We start from the raw sequence: 15,611 nt of genomic DNA on the forward strand, positions 1-15,611 counted from the left end.
ATTTCTAGTGTTGACAATGCGCATTTGTGAACTATGGCGTTTGTCTTCATAGGCCGGTTCTTCGTTATTAACAAAAACAATTTCGATGTGGATAGACGTGCAGGTCTTTTTAGGTGCAAAGCCAGGAGCATCGGCCATTCCTGTGTGTTTCAAGCGGTGCAAAAAAAGAACACCGGCCACCAAGTAAACTTAGGAGTGGTACCAGAAATGCTCTGTCTGGGTGTTATGATTTTCTGTTGAGACCGTAATACTGGAGTGTAGTTTTCAAAGTTTCAGAAATGCAAACTCACCCATATATGATCAGGCGTGGGGATAGCCTCTTCTTTGTTTTGTTCCAATGATTTTTAAGGAGCTTTTATACTGAAAAATCAGGTGTGGCCCCAGACAAAAAGTTGACCGTGGGCCTAGTAGTTGGGCTCTGGTAGTTGAATGCTCAAACGGACCGAAATTGTCTCTTCTTGTCAGATAGGCCCATAAGGACTCCAACTCGACCCAGTAGACAGGTCGGCCCACCAGAGCCCCCTCTTCCCGCTCCCTCTTCTTCCTTCTCCCGTACGACTCCTCTCGAATTCGAATCCAGAAGACCAGAGCGTACGAGTACGACGGCTTTCAAGCCTCAACGGTCAGACGGCATCCTCGTCACCTCATCAGCATCTTCTCCTGCAAGGAAGAAACGGGGATGTAAATGCTGCACGCTCACGTGACTCGTGGCAGTCCGGTGTCCGGACCAGCCAATCATACGGCGTCAGAGCCACCCGCGTAGGAGCCCGCAAAAAAGTCTACGCCTCCGTCTCAAACCACCGCAGGACTGTAGGAGCCCGCAAAAGCTTGCACAGCACGCTCCTCGATTCCCGCCCGCCGCTCGCGCACGCGCCCGCCGCCGTCACACTGGCACCGTGGACCCACCTGCCGGCCCGGCCTGTCCCCGCGTGACACCTCATAACCATCGCGGGCGGTCGGACTCTCTCACACATTCACTGACACGTGGAGCCAGAGAGCCTGAACAGACCTGCGGCCCCACACGTCGGCCTCTTGGGCTCTTGCCCTGGCGGGTGCGCCTCCCACCGACACCGCCCCGCGCTCCCACGACGGCGACGCCAAAAAACCGCGCGGGAAACAGCCCCACGCCTCGCGCGCGCGAAACCCAAACATTTTCTTCTCCACCGCAGAAAAAAAGAGAAAGGATTCCTCCGCCCTCCCCGCTCAATTGCTCCTCGCATCTTCCGCGCCCGGCAGGCATTTAAATCTCCCCCAAACCCTGCCCCTCTCTCCTCATCCACCGTCCACTTCCGACCTCCCTTCCTTTCCTCGCCTCAAACTCAGAGCTTGGCAGCGGCGGCGCGGGTGTGCGCGCACCAGGTGTTCGACGGAAGTCCGCGACCGGCGGGGTGGGCGCGAAGGGCGGCGGCAACATGTACGTGGTGAAGCGTGACGGGCGGCAGGAGACGGTGCACTTCGACAAGATCACGGCGCGCCTCAAGAAGCTCAGCTACGGCCTCAGCCAGGAGCACTGCGACCCCGTGCTCGTCGCGCAGAAGGTCTGCGCGGGGGTCTACAAGGGCGTCACCACCAGCCAGCTCGACGAGCTCGCCGCCGAGACCGCCGCGGCCATGACCGCGTCCCACCCGGACTACGCCTCGGTGAGAAATCCCACCGCGAAAAAAAAAATCCTCCCCTTGGGTTTCCTTTCTTCCTGTCTGTGGTCGTTGTCCTGACGTGGGGATTCGGTTGCCCCCCTTTCTCTGCCTGTTCGTGGTTCGTGAAGCTGGCGGCGAGGATTGCTGTGTCGAACCTGCACAAGAACACCAAGAAGTCCTTCTCGGAGACGTAAGTAGCGGCTGATTTTGGCTTGAATTTATCCATTCGTAGCGGCAGGAGGAAGGCTGGATTCGTGGATTGGGTTGTGAGTTGACTTGTGACTGTCGTGGATGCAGGATTAAGGACATGTACATGCACTTCAACGAGAGATCTGGGCTGATGGCCCCTCTGGTCGCTGAGGATGTTTATGAAATCATCATGAAGGTGAGATTCTGACTGTCCCTGACACATTTCTGACATGACACCTGTGTAGATAGTGTTGGTCTGTTTCTGGTGGTTAAATTTACTGTTCCATTGATTTCTTTTTGGAAAGGATATTTATCTTATCCACTAAATCTGTTGTTCTTTGCACTGTCCTTGATGTAAAGTGTTCCTCACATGGCTTCTGTATCATCACATTTCAGAATGCTGCTCGCTTGGACAGTGAGATAATTTACGACAGGGATTTTGATTATGACTACTTTGGCTTCAAGACTCTGGAGAGGTCTTACCTCTTGAAGCTTGGGGGAAAGGTTGTCGAAAGGCCACAACACATGCTAATGAGGGTTTCAGTGGGGATACACAAGGAAGACATTGAGTCTGCCATCAAGACCTACCATCTTATGTCTCAGCGCTGGTTTACACATGCCTCACCGACGCTTTTCAATGCTGGCACACCGAGGCCCCAAGTACTGTCCTTGTTTGCCTTCAGATGATTACAAATGTGGGTTGTGAGATTGTTCATTAACTGTTATATGTTTCCTATGATGCAGTTAAGCAGCTGTTTCCTTATCTGCATGAAAGATGACAGCATTGAGGGAATTTACGATACTCTGAAGGAATGTGCTGTCATTAGCAAATCAGCTGGAGGAATTGGTGTCTCAGTTCACAATATTCGTGCTACTGGAAGTTACATTCGAGGAACAAATGGAACGTCTAATGGAATTGTTCCTATGTTACGTGTATTCAACGATACTGCTCGTTATGTTGATCAAGGTGGCGGCAAAAGAAAAGGTATGTTCTGTCATTTCTCAATTCTAATTTCACTGTATTCACAAATTCTTATGAGCTTCTAAAACTCAGGTGCATTTGCTGTGTACTTGGAGCCCTGGCATGCTGATATTTTTGAGTTCCTTGATCTGAGAAAGAACCACGGAAAGGTAATATCTCTACCATTGGTATTTAATCACGTCTGTGTATGAAAACAATAAGCCATCATCAACTTCTGCAATAATTGCAACATTAAGTTGACTTTATATATCTTGATTCCGTCATAGTCTACTGCTATCTTGTTTCCGTCACCTAAAGTTGATTCTTTACTTGTGTCAAGAGACCTCAAAGATGGTTGTTCAAGTCTTAGTTTTTTGTTCAAGCTAATGTCTTATAGAAATAGTGCTCTAGTTTATTTCTGCATGATATAGATACCGAATATTTTAGTTTCCTAACTGTGGTTAAGGAATACGTGCACATGTTTTGTCTGCTATTTAAGTCCTTAATAATACTTACTCCATTCCTTCTAAATTCATAATGCCCCTGCACAGTTCTAAAAAGACTTGTTATCCTGAATGATAATTTAATAGGAGGAACATCGTGCAAGGGATCTTTTCTATGCATTATGGGTTCCTGATCTATTCATGCAAAGGGTCCAGAATAACGGAGAATGGTCATTGTTTTGCCCTAATGAAGCTCCAGGGTTGGCTGATTGCTGGGGTGATGAGTTTGAGAATTTGTACAAGAAATATGAAAGAGAAGTAAGCTGGAAATTCTATTTCTATATGTTGTATATTGAAATGAGAGCATACTTTAGTAACCTTACTTTCTGGTTTCAGGGCAAGGCAAAGAAAGTTGTTCCAGCACAGACCCTCTGGTTTGACATTTTGAAGGCACAGATAGAAACTGGTACACCATATATGCTTTACAAGGTATGTTTTTGGCAACTACCAACTATACAGATAGGTGTTCCTGAATCCTGCTTCTGGATTTGTAATTCTTTTGGCAAATTTTGCCAGCTTTTACTATCAGGCTCTAAGCATTTTTTGTTCTGGTTATTAACTGTATGCAGGATACGTGCAATAGGAAGAGTAACCAGCAGAATCTGGGCACAATTAAATCATCAAACTTGTGCACTGAGATAATTGAGTTCACAAGCCCTACTGAAACTGCTGTTTGCAACCTTGCATCTATTGCTTTACCACGCTTCGTAAGGGAAAAGGTATATCTTGTCAGTGATTCAGCTGAATTCAATCATGAAGGTTGTATTCTGATGTGCTGTATGATAAACTTTTTTCACAGGGTGTTCCTCTGGAGTCCCATCCATCTAAGCTTGTGGGCAGCACTGATTCGAAAAATAGATATTTTGACTTTGAGAAGCTAGCTGAGGTTTGTTCACACCCTATTTGTCCTAGGTCCTCGATTCTCACCTATGTTAAAACAAATGTTCTGATACATTGTTGATATGCCAGGTTACCTCAACTGTTACTTACAATCTCAACAAAATTATTGATATTAATTACTATCCTGTTGAGACCGCAAAGAGATCAAATATGCGGCACAGGCCCATTGGCATAGGTGTTCAAGGCTTGGCAGATACTTTCATATTGCTTGGCATGCCATTCGATTCACCTGAGGTACTTCCCCCTAGCTCTGCACTGGCACGTTATCTCTCTGTACTAAGCTGGTATGTAACAAATAATATATTTTCCAGGCTCAGCAGTTGAATAAGGATATTTTTGAAACAATTTACTATCATTCTCTGAAAGCTTCTGCTGAACTTGCTGCTAAAGAAGGTCCTTACGAAACATATGAAGGCAGCCCTGTCAGCAAGGTTTTCTTCTCATAATTCACTGTTTCAATTATTGTACTGTAACGTTTTGTAATTCTTATCTTAAAATTCTATGCATTGACCTTAATTCTTAATCAAATACTGTCTACCCCTCTTTCTTTGTAGGGTGTTCTCCAACCTGACATGTGGAATGTAGTCCCATCTAACAGATGGGACTGGCCATCTCTTAGGGAAACTATTTCTAAAGTTGGGATCAGAAACTCTCTTCTTGTCGCTCCAATGCCCACTGCTTCCACTAGTCAGATTCTTGGCAACAATGAGTGCTTTGAACCCTACACATCTAACATATACAGTCGACGGGTTCTAAGGTCTGGAAATATACTCTTTTGAGTGCTTGCATTTTGATCTACTTGTGCATACGATTGATGTTTCTGTTTTTCTTCCAGCGGGGAGTTTGTAGTGGTTAACAAACATCTTCTTCATGACCTGACCGAAATGGGTGTTTGGACCCCTACTCTGAAAAATCAGATAATATATGATGATGGTTCTGTCCAAAAGATGACAGAAATCCCAGATGATCTTAAAGCAATCTACAAGTAACGTGGTTCAACCTTTATATCATCATTTTCTACCAAATGCAGTTACTGTTAGAGTGTCTAAAAGTTTGTGTGCAATTACTGCATCAGGACTGTCTGGGAGATCAAGCAGAAAACTTTGGTTGATATGGCAGTTGACCGTGGATGCTATATTGACCAGAGCCAGAGCCTCAATGTCCATATGGAGCAAGCCAACTTTGGGAAGCTAACATCGCTGCACTTCCATGCTTGGTCCAAGGTATTTAGCCTCGAATCATTGAATCAATTGTTTATCTTCAAGCATTTTGTACTTAGCCTATATTGATGATTTATTTAACCTTGTTCGATGTCAGGGCCTGAAAACTGGGATGTACTATCTACGCACACGAGCAGCTGCCGACGCGATCAAGTTTACTGTCGATACCACACTTCTGAAGGAGAACGGGGTATATATCCTGTCCCTTATCCTGTATATGTTCTATACAATCGTTTCCCAAAAACTTGCTGAAACACAACTCATCACGAAATCACATATATGCAGGTGCCTAATGGCAAGCCTGCAGAGGAAGATGTGGAAGCCAAGATGGCACAGATGGTCTGTTCTCTGAACAACCGTGAAGAGTGCCTGGCGTGCGGAAGCTAGATGCATCCGCGCTGCACTTTCTTGTTCATGACCACAACACTATACAACCGGCTGATGATTGGAGTTCAATAACCAGAACGAAGTCTGTGATGTAGGTTGAGTTGAAAATTCCCAGACTGGGAAAGTGGGAATGCCTTGGTCCCTTAATACTGCTACCTCTGGCTTGTGTTGCACTACTGAAATATTTGGGCTGATGCTCATGTATATATATAATCTACTACTGTCAATGTTTATTGATGTGTGTCATTGCATTTTCTTGTGATTTGCCAATCATTTGCAGTACTTTCTTCGCATCAGTGCCAGTGACAGAACAATTAGGCTAGGCTGGATAATGTTTCACCATAGATGGCTATGATTAACAGGAGTTGCTACTCCCTGGTAATTCTTGGAGAAGCATCTACTTGCAACTACAAATCGAGAAGATGATCACGTTGCATTGCTTCTGGGCACGATTCAATGTCTAAACAGGAAGTGGTAACTGCAAAACAACTCCTGAGCCGGCGGTTCACTGGTTTTGGTTTAGATCGATGTGGATGTGCTGCAGCGCATCAGCCAGCGCGTCCGCCGCCTCGGCGCAGCCGCCGCCGTCTGGAACGCAGATGCGGCCCATCTCCACGATGGTGCCCCGCGTCGCCGCGACCCGCCGCACCAGCGCCGAGAGGTTGCCGGCAGCCGACTCCGCATCGCGCACCGGCGCGGCGATCTCCGCGCCGAGCCCCTCGGCGCGCAGGTACCGGAGCTTGCGGACCTGGTCCGCCACGGCGTCGATCGCCGCGATGATGTCGCCGTAGACGCCGCAGATCTCCGCCATCCGCGCCTCGGCGCGCGCGCACGCGCGCTGGAGCTTGGCGAGCTGGGGCCGCTCGCCGTCGGTGCAGGCGACCTGCGGCGGCGGCGGCGGCGGCGGCTTGACGTGGAGCTCCATCTCATCCATGGGTTGTTGATCGCCCGCCGCTCCAACTTCCCAAAGGATTAGATGAGGACTAGCCCCGACTAGCACGAGGTGTGTTTGGGCTTTGTATGCAACTTCCCGTCTGGGGAATTGGCTGCGCGGATCAGGAAATTTTCGGCTTCGGCCTGTCAAGCAGGTTGGGGAGATCACGCAACAGGGGCTGCGCTCCTGTTTTGCGTGTGTACACACTATACAAGGTCCAGGACACTTGCAACCGGTTACGAGTACAACTCCGACTCTAGGTTCGTATTTCAACACGGCCAGCCAAGTATGCGATGCAAACTTACGAACTCGTTTCGGATTTTGGTCAAAAAGTCTAGTCGGATTCGGATACTTTTGAATGCTTATTAAATTTCCTGTTGAAATATAAGGCATGGCATGTAGAAGTGTGAGAGAGTCCCCACTTATCATTGGACATTAGTAGAAAAATTATGGAACTCACGAAACAAAGTTCTTACCACTATGTTCGTAATCAGCAGCAGAGCTTGCCAATTAGTTGAGAGAGGGACTACTAAAAGAGCAAACTAGTATAACAAAACAATTAAATAAAAAGTGCGTGTGTGACCCTGGCTCCACCTCTGTTCGTAACAGTGGACAAGACATATTGTGGGAAAAAGTAGAAAATGCTTTGAGGCATGGAAATCCAGATCTACATTTGGCCTTATCTCTTGCGGAACTCGATTATCCTTGTACAATGTAACAGATTTGTACTAAAATAGTTTTTATAGACATACCTCGCCATCTTTGACCTTTCAGTGTCCCATGAGCTATATATACTAGTAGAAATGCCCGTGCGTTACTACAGGTCTTTACTTGCTCTCACATTATTATTCACTCTCATGTTATTATTCGTTTGCGTTGTCCTAGTCCTCTCATTGCAAGTATAGTAGTAGAAGATATTTGTGGGTGGTTTAATGCTATCTTTTTATTACGTGGGACCCACACATGGAACTTTTCCAACTTCGCAAACCCCACTCGTTTCGACAAGCCTACCTCCCGCAGTCGGCAAATCTCTCTTTTTTCCCCTTTATTTCCCTCTCCTGTTCCTGGCGCGCTCCATGGCCGAGCTCCTGCTCACCCGCTGCCCTCCGTACTGCCGCCCAGCCGCGTGCCACCGCCGAACCCCACCCCTCCCGCACCTCCAGTGCTCCGCGCCGCCGCACTGCTCACCACCCCACGAGCCGAGCCGTGCCCTGCCACCGCCACCCTAGCCCGGCCACCACCACCTAGTGCCACCCCTTGGCTCAGCCGCCGCCACCAAGCGTCCCTCCCCCCTCTCAGCCTAAGCGCCGCCGGTAGGTCCAGCCAACGGGGCGATTCAACCGGGTGGAGGTTGAAGAAGGTGAAGTTGCTTTTGCAGTTTAGCCCTAAAAAAAAAGGACTGCAGCTCCTGCTCACCCGGCCCCGCGTCCTCGCGCCACCGCCGCCGAGTGCCACCCCTCCCCTGGACTCACCTGTCAATGCGTTAATCTATACCAAACCTCATAGAAGTTGGACACTTTAACCCGCGGGCCGCGGCATATGTGTTCAACTTCAACCGCTTCACTGGTCCTGTTTATTTCAGCTTATTATCTGAGAATCGATTATCTGAGAATATGCTGTCAGCTATTGGCCGGATAAGCTGGGTTTGGCAACTCTGATTATTTGCCTGAGTGAAAAATGACTTGCACGCCCTGTGACTCATGATAGCTGATTTCATTCATGAGTACAAGCAAAGTTGATTTTGATAACATTTTTAAATTTTATAAAACACAAATTTTGATAAAATAATTAGTAATGCATTCCAAGTCATTGAATTAGCTGAGGCAATAGTATATTTCACAACTCACACGACAACCATTAGCAAAAGGAAAGACGACAACAAATAATCGTTTCCTTACGCCAATTTTCTTTGAAATGTTTTATTAAAAAAGGGTTGATTGCTTGCCACGCTGTTCACGAGTGCTGCCTCTTTGCTCGCCGCCTGGTCTCACCCCTTCCTGCTCGCCGCCTGCCACGCCCCTTTCTTGCTGCGCTCGCCGCCTGCCGTGCTTGCCGCACCATCTCACCTACGTCGCTCGTCGGTCCGCTACAGCCATGCCGGTCCGCCATCATCGGGCTGCACCGGATCTGTGGTGGAAGGAGGCACCGGAGCTTGGACACCGCGGCAGCCTGGGAGGCGGCGGCACCGAGGAGTTCCGACCCTAGCACGAGAGAAGGGGAACGGGAGGGAGAGGCACCAATGGAAAAAGGTTCGATTAATCTCGTACCGTGGGGGAGTTGCCATGAATATGGACCCACATGTCTATGTACAGCCCACATGTCAACGAGATTAAGTTGGACCAAACTAAAAAAAGTGGGCAGAAGCGGTCCTCACGTTAGATATAGGTATAGATATAGATTAGGCAGTCACCAACAAATAAAAAAATTACACGCAATTATCCTTAATAGGTAAACATAATTGTGATTTACTAATGATTCGTCAGTTAATATTAATATATTAATGCATACCAGGTGTAACATCTTGGTATCACATTATATTGATCTAAAATTAGTAACGTTACATGCCTATAAGTGTTGTTATGGTGTCCATAGATAAACACCAATTAGGACAAGCACAACATATAAGTGTCCATTCTTTCGGGCAAAAAACACATAAGTTTTAACACATTAAACTTAAAAAACACATTATAGATGTCTTAAGACTTATATAAGAGCCTTCGTGGAGTGTAGAGTTCAGAGAGAACAACATTATGCAACATGTAATCTCTTTGTTCAAAGAAAATAATTGTACCGAGACCCATGGCATCACCAAAAATTTCCGAACTGTAAATGGCTTGGGAATATTTTGCACCCTTATATGTAAATCAATATTTGATCTTTATGTGTAACAGTCCATCCGCTTAATCGTGGTCCATTGCTGTTGCTTTCTCGACGTCTCCCGACGAAGCATCACTATCCGCCACCGCCGCCGCCGACCGAGCAGCGTCCGCCGCAACTTTCACCTCCGCGAACACCTGCGTCACCGCCGCGAGTTTCGCCACGTACCCTGCCGTCTTCACGCGCCCGCGCGCCAGCCGCACCTCGTACTCCACGGCCGCGAGATCCCTGTCCACGACCTCATGGGCACGGACGAGCTCGTGCAGCTGGGCCGCGGCCTCCTGGCCGTCCCGGACGTGCTCGTCGAGGTCGGCGGCGGACGGGTCCTCGGCGAGCTTCCTCAGCGCGGCAGGCACGGCGAGGGACAGCCTCTCGATGCGGTCATGGACCGGCTTGAACTCGTCCCTGATCCGGCGAGCCGACGCCTCCAGAGCTTCAAGCCGCTCCGTCTGGGCGTGCAACACCTTGAGTGCTTCGGCTAGATCTTTCCTGGCGGCTGAAAAGGCGGCGGCGTAGGAATCTTCGGCCGGCTGCTCAAAGATTAATCCCATGATTTGTCGTATGGTCGTTATGTGCAAAATCTTTATAAAAATATATAAAGTGCCCCTTCAAATATAAAAGTATATAAAGTGGCATCAGATGAGAAATCTCCTTAAATTATCTTAGTGCAGTAGAATAAGAACAAGTATGTGTGTGTCTATATATATATATATATTGATATTGTATTATAGACGGTTTCTGATCTAGAGATCGAAGACAAGATTGATTTGTTGTAGCTTCGCTAGGTGCGAAATCTTCGTGAAAATAGATAGAGTGGCGTTGCACGGAAAGCCTCCCTAAATTTTCCTGTAGTAGAATAAGGATAAGTACATATTAATATCGTATTATACCGTTATTTAGATGGTTTTTGATATGTAATTTTAGATGACTTAATAAACATCCCACACAATATGTTATCTTTTTAGTTGTCCTGTAATTATACCACATCCCCTAATTTGAGGATGGAACAAAAGAAAATTTTTGAGTTTCATGATAACAATAGCTCCTAATGGCGAGGAGTAGTCTTACACTTTTAAATTTCAGCTTTACGATAGTGTTCTTGTATATATATGCAGTTATCTTTACAAACATAATTTATCACTCCTTCCCTATACAAAGGCGGTTGAAATCTCGTGATTCTTGTGAACGTGGTGGCTGACGGAGTTAGGATTTTGTACGTGTTGCCAAGTCCCCCTCATGGCCCCGCGCTTGGAGCGAGGGTCGCAGGGAGAGCATGTCGATCGGCCCAAGGTGTAGTGACTAGTGAGAGAGAGAGAGACTGGTTCATTGTTTGATCCGAATCAGATGCGGCAGCGCCGGAACATCTCAGCTGTCGTCGTCGCATCTTCTTGCTCGCGCGGGGGCGTTCCCAGCCGCGCCGCCGCGATGTGCTTCACGATGGCGATATAATCCCTCATGAGCGTGTCGAGCTCGGCGGACGCTCCGTCCAGCTTCCGCTCCAGCTCGAGGCGCCGCGCCACCTCCGCACCGGAGGCGGCGAGGGAGCTGCAGACAGGGCACGGCGGCGCCGTGGTGGCGCCGCCTCCCTCCGCCTCGTCGAAGAGCCCCTTCAGCACGTCGATCCGGGCGCAGGCGTCCTTGACGTCGGCGAGGAGCTTGTTGAGCCGTTCCGCGGTCGGCCTGTCGACCCAGAAGGACTCGCCATCTTCCTCGATGTCGTCGAGGAACTTCTCCATGGAGAACGGCGGCTCCGCGTCGTCCATGGCTGCTGGCGCGCGCGCGTCCCCTCCCGTCTTCTCCATGGTGTGCCGGTCGATCGCCACTAAAGCCGTTGTGCGTTTGCAGATGACGACGCCTACGAGAACTCGATCAAGTCATCTGAATCCTAATCGAGTTCTTGATCTCCTGCAACTTAATCGCAATCATGTAGATGTAGCAGCCTGTGTCCGGATCGGAATCGGACGTCGATGCGTGCGGTCCCCGCGACGCCCTCTCCATGTGTATAAAAGCCAGGCACTATCTGCTCATCTGCTGCCATTGCACGCCGCCATTGATCCATCGCCGGAGTCACAAACTCGCGTACGAGCAGCATGGACCCGGAGCACGCGCTCGCCAGCAGGCTCGAGGCGTACTTCATCAAATCAGGAACCAAATTTCAAACCACGCACCGCTTGCTCCCGCTCGCCATGCAGTCCAGCACGCGCATGGCGCCGTCGGCTGCGTTGGGGGTGCCTCGCATGGCCGGAACCTGGCGGAGAGCTTGTCACCGTGTAGCTGGGCATCTTTTTTCTGGATGATGTTCCGGCGACGAGACAGACTTCTTGACTTTGGCATGACTTTTGGGAGCTAGAGACGTTTGGCTTGACTTGGGAGCTAGAGACGAAGCTGGTCTCGCGCATGACGTGGCTGACACTGGGGTCGTCTGAGGATGGAAATGATGAGTTGCTCGATCACGAATTTGGCAGCGGCAGCGAGCACTGGTTGGCCACCTTCGAGGGTGCCCTGGCACTGGTGTGCCTGCGCGCGCTTGAACGTGGCGACGAGCGTGTAGGACAGCACGGGCACTGTCTAAAAGATGTGGTGGCATTTTATTTGTGCAAACTGAACTGATGAAATAAAAATATCAACAGCGTTTTGGTTAGTGGCTTGGAAGATCGGTTTCAGGCTCTAGTGGGCGATGAACTTTTAAAAAAAAATTAGGTGCGATGGTCCGCAAAGGCCTCACCGTGAGGATCTGCTCTCGATTTCTACCGCGTGGCCACCCGACCGCATCGACGCTCGCGCCCTCATTTGTAGGGCAATGCAGGCTCGCGCGCTCGTTCGCAGGGAACGCAGGCTCGCTCGCTGGCTCGGCTCTCTCCAACGGTCGCTGGCTCGGCTCAGGCCATCGGCTCTTGCTCGAAATTGCAGCGGCGGTGGTGGACGACGGAGACGACAGCAGCGGACAACGGTGCAGAGGCGGTGAACGACGGATAACGTGGCGGACTTCTAAATCACAACCACTAATGCAAATAAGATATTTCCGAATCACAGCCACTAATGCAAATAAGACATTTAATTTGGTCATGGTACTAGCTAGCTCCAACGCCCTGATCAAGGTGAAAATTCATGTTCATCTTCATCCGTTTCATAGGATACGTTAGGTCGGAGGAGACATAGTACGCTAGAGAGAAAAATGCGTTTGCATGTCATACTCGAGGCATCCCATCATGTGAAGCCCGGAGGCAGCGGCAGCACTGGACAGTGGAGGCGACGGCAGAGGAGGATGAGGCGGTCGTATGGGGCGCCAGTGGGCAAGGCGACTTCGGCGTACTACGACAGCCACGGTGGAGGATGACGGATGCGATGGTAGCGGAGGATGAGAGAGATTGACGGGAGATTGGTCGGACAAGGGGACTGAGGCGGACCATGGCAGGATAGCGGCGGCAGCAACGTAGGAAGCTGGAGGCGACAACTTGCGGAACAGATGTGGCAGCGGCTCTCGACAAGGAAGAAGGAACTGAGCCGTCCGTTTGGAGACGAGCGCCTGAGCAGCACGTGTTGAGCCGAGCGAGTACGAGCGTCGTGGTCGCTGAGGTATCGATCCGCTCGGGTGGCCACACGGCACAAATCGAGGGCAGGTCCTCATGGTGAGGTTTTTGGGACCGTCCCCATCTAATTTTTTCCCATGAACTTTATGGCTTGGCGTGCGCTCAGCTGGGCACGGATGGACAGGCGTCAGTGCGTATTTCATTTGGAGACATGCAGCTCGGCTCGTTTTTTTGGCTCAATGACCTCACACTCGTCCACGTTAGACTACTTTGTTGGTCTCAAACATCAATTGACATCAATTGACTCGGTCAAAACCATGCCACATAAGCAAATTATGACGGAAATCTTTCTTAGGGATAATTTGATCCAATATTAATAGGTGAAGGGATTAAATTGAGCCAATACATAGGTTAGGAGGTGGGGTGGACAAAGTAAATAAAATAGGTGAACGAAGTAAAATGGACTTTTCCTATCAAATAAACTCTAATTATACACTAATAAAAAAGACATTCTATTCCTAATTACACGCGTGCATGTAGCTATCCACCAACAACAAAGTCTTAGACCCTGTTTGGGTCCAAGGACTAAACTTTAGTCGGCTAAAAATTAGCTCTTGATGATTCAAACAGTGGGGCTAAAAGTGGGATAAAAATTAGCAAACCTCCCAACTAAACTTTATTTCATTAGCCTTCCAAACCAGCTAATGGGGGCTAATTTTAGATACAAATGTCAAAAGATTAAAAATACCCTCCTCTAAAACCTTACTATATTTTCTCCTCCACCCTCTAAAGATAGAATGGACTTTTACCAATAAATATGTTAAAAATTAGCTCTAGCTCCAAACACGATGAGGTTAATTTTAACCAACTAACGTTTAAATATTTATACATTTAACCTTTACCTTTAGTTTTAGTACATCCTTAATCGCTCCTGTCCTCATCCTCGTCAAACAGATCAGCTTCGGCTTCGCTGAGACTGTAAACTTCAACCCCGCTCGCCGCCGCCGCATCATCTCCGCCTGCCCGGAGTGCCGCGAGCCGACGCTGCACCATGGCGTCGAGGTCCATCAGCCTCGTCTCGAACTCCAGGTAGAGCTCCTCCTCCATCCGCGACAGCTCGACGAGCCGCGCCCGCAGGTCGGGGGCCGCGAAGTCCCCCTCCAGCTCGTCGACTCGCTTCGCCAGCGCGTCGGCCCGGGCGTAGACGTCCTCAGCCACGTCGTGGAGGAGCTGGTTGATCTGAACAGCAGAGAGCGGCGGCGGCGGCGGCCTCTCTCGGCTGATGTCGCCGGCGCGTGCGCCCCCTTCCATGACGATCGACGTTGTTATTGTTATTTGGTCGACGTGTTCGCAGGGGACGGGCACCAGCACCATGATTATAGCGGTCGGGCCTGCATATTTGATCCACGTACGAGTACGACGACGACTACGACAGGGACTCCTGTCGATCTGGTAATAGTAACCAACTCGATCGATCGATCGAATAGAGAGCATGCACGACTTTTTAAACGCACAAGGCTCGGAGATGATGAATCCGGCTCCGGTTCGGACTCGTGCTACGCGATGGGTGTTTGGCTGCCACTGCAAACCATCGACCCATCGGCAGAAAATTGGCCACTGCAAGCTGGAGTACGTAGGGTTGTTTTTTTTTTTGAGAAAACCAGGTTGGACTATTATATATGAATAACATCCTTTTTACATTCAGCCCCTTGCAAGGGAATCCTTAAAGAAAGATAAATTACATTGAAGTCCTTCTATGGAGCTCCTGCTTGTCCCCGGCGCCGCCGGTGGGATGATCCACCTCTGCTCGGTACTTCCCCTGCGCAGGCAATAGAGAATAGTACCAAGGAAGAGGTTAGAAGCCGACTCCATAGCCAACGAAGAAGCTTCAATTTTTGAAAACGGCAGCAATGGCACGGCACTTCAACCGCTGAACGGTCTGGCGCATGGCCGTCATCCATGCACACCAACCCGATTTCAACATTACCAGGCAGTGGAATGCATACCTCATGGCTAATCCGCTAGGGACTTCACCATGGATGATGCCATCACCGAGGAATAGCAGGAGGGAGAAGAACCCATGCATGGCCATCCGACTCGACTACCATTTTTACTGATCTAATATTACTGTTTTCCTTTTATCGCGATTACGTGGTACCCTGTGGATTTCAGTAGCAGTCGAAATCACATCGTTAATCGCTTTCCTCGTGGAACTAATACAATCGATTGGATAGATGCTAGAATCACAACTAGTTGGCGTTTGCTTCAGCAGCCTCCGGCACAAGTCGGCCAGTTGGAGATTATGCTACTCGTCAGCGGTAGCCTTTGTGCAAACAATTATTTCTTTTCTATTAACATGTGCATACTACTAAAATTAATAGTTTGCTCATCCAAGAAAGTAAGGATACTGTGTTTGGCAACACAGGCCACAGCATTTGACACAGATCACCCGGTTGGTGATTTTATTGTTTCT

The 15,611-nt window shown here is 49.0% G+C and overlaps 1 protein-coding gene across 1 annotated transcript; it reads left to right on the plus strand.

The window, feature by feature from the left end:
• The first annotated feature begins 1,412 nt into the window (after window positions 1–1,412).
• LOC101777285 (ribonucleoside-diphosphate reductase large subunit) lies at window positions 1,413–6,048 on the plus strand. Its single transcript, XM_004964679.3, has 17 exons — window positions 1,413–1,640; window positions 1,766–1,827; window positions 1,935–2,022; window positions 2,223–2,486; window positions 2,571–2,811; window positions 2,881–2,957; window positions 3,378–3,548; window positions 3,627–3,719; window positions 3,860–4,009; window positions 4,090–4,176; window positions 4,260–4,424; window positions 4,502–4,621; window positions 4,745–4,947; window positions 5,026–5,175; window positions 5,266–5,413; window positions 5,508–5,600; window positions 5,696–6,048. Exons 1-17 carry the CDS (start codon window positions 1,413–1,415, stop codon window positions 5,795–5,797), a joined length of 2,442 nt encoding a protein of 813 aa, XP_004964736.1. The 3' UTR covers window positions 5,798–6,048.
• The last annotated feature ends 9,563 nt before the right edge of the window (window positions 6,049–15,611 follow it).

Source organism: Setaria italica, chromosome IV (genome assembly GCF_000263155.2).
Source record: "Setaria italica strain Yugu1 chromosome IV, Setaria_italica_v2.0, whole genome shotgun sequence".
Taxonomy (NCBI): domain Eukaryota; kingdom Viridiplantae; phylum Streptophyta; class Magnoliopsida; order Poales; family Poaceae; genus Setaria; species Setaria italica.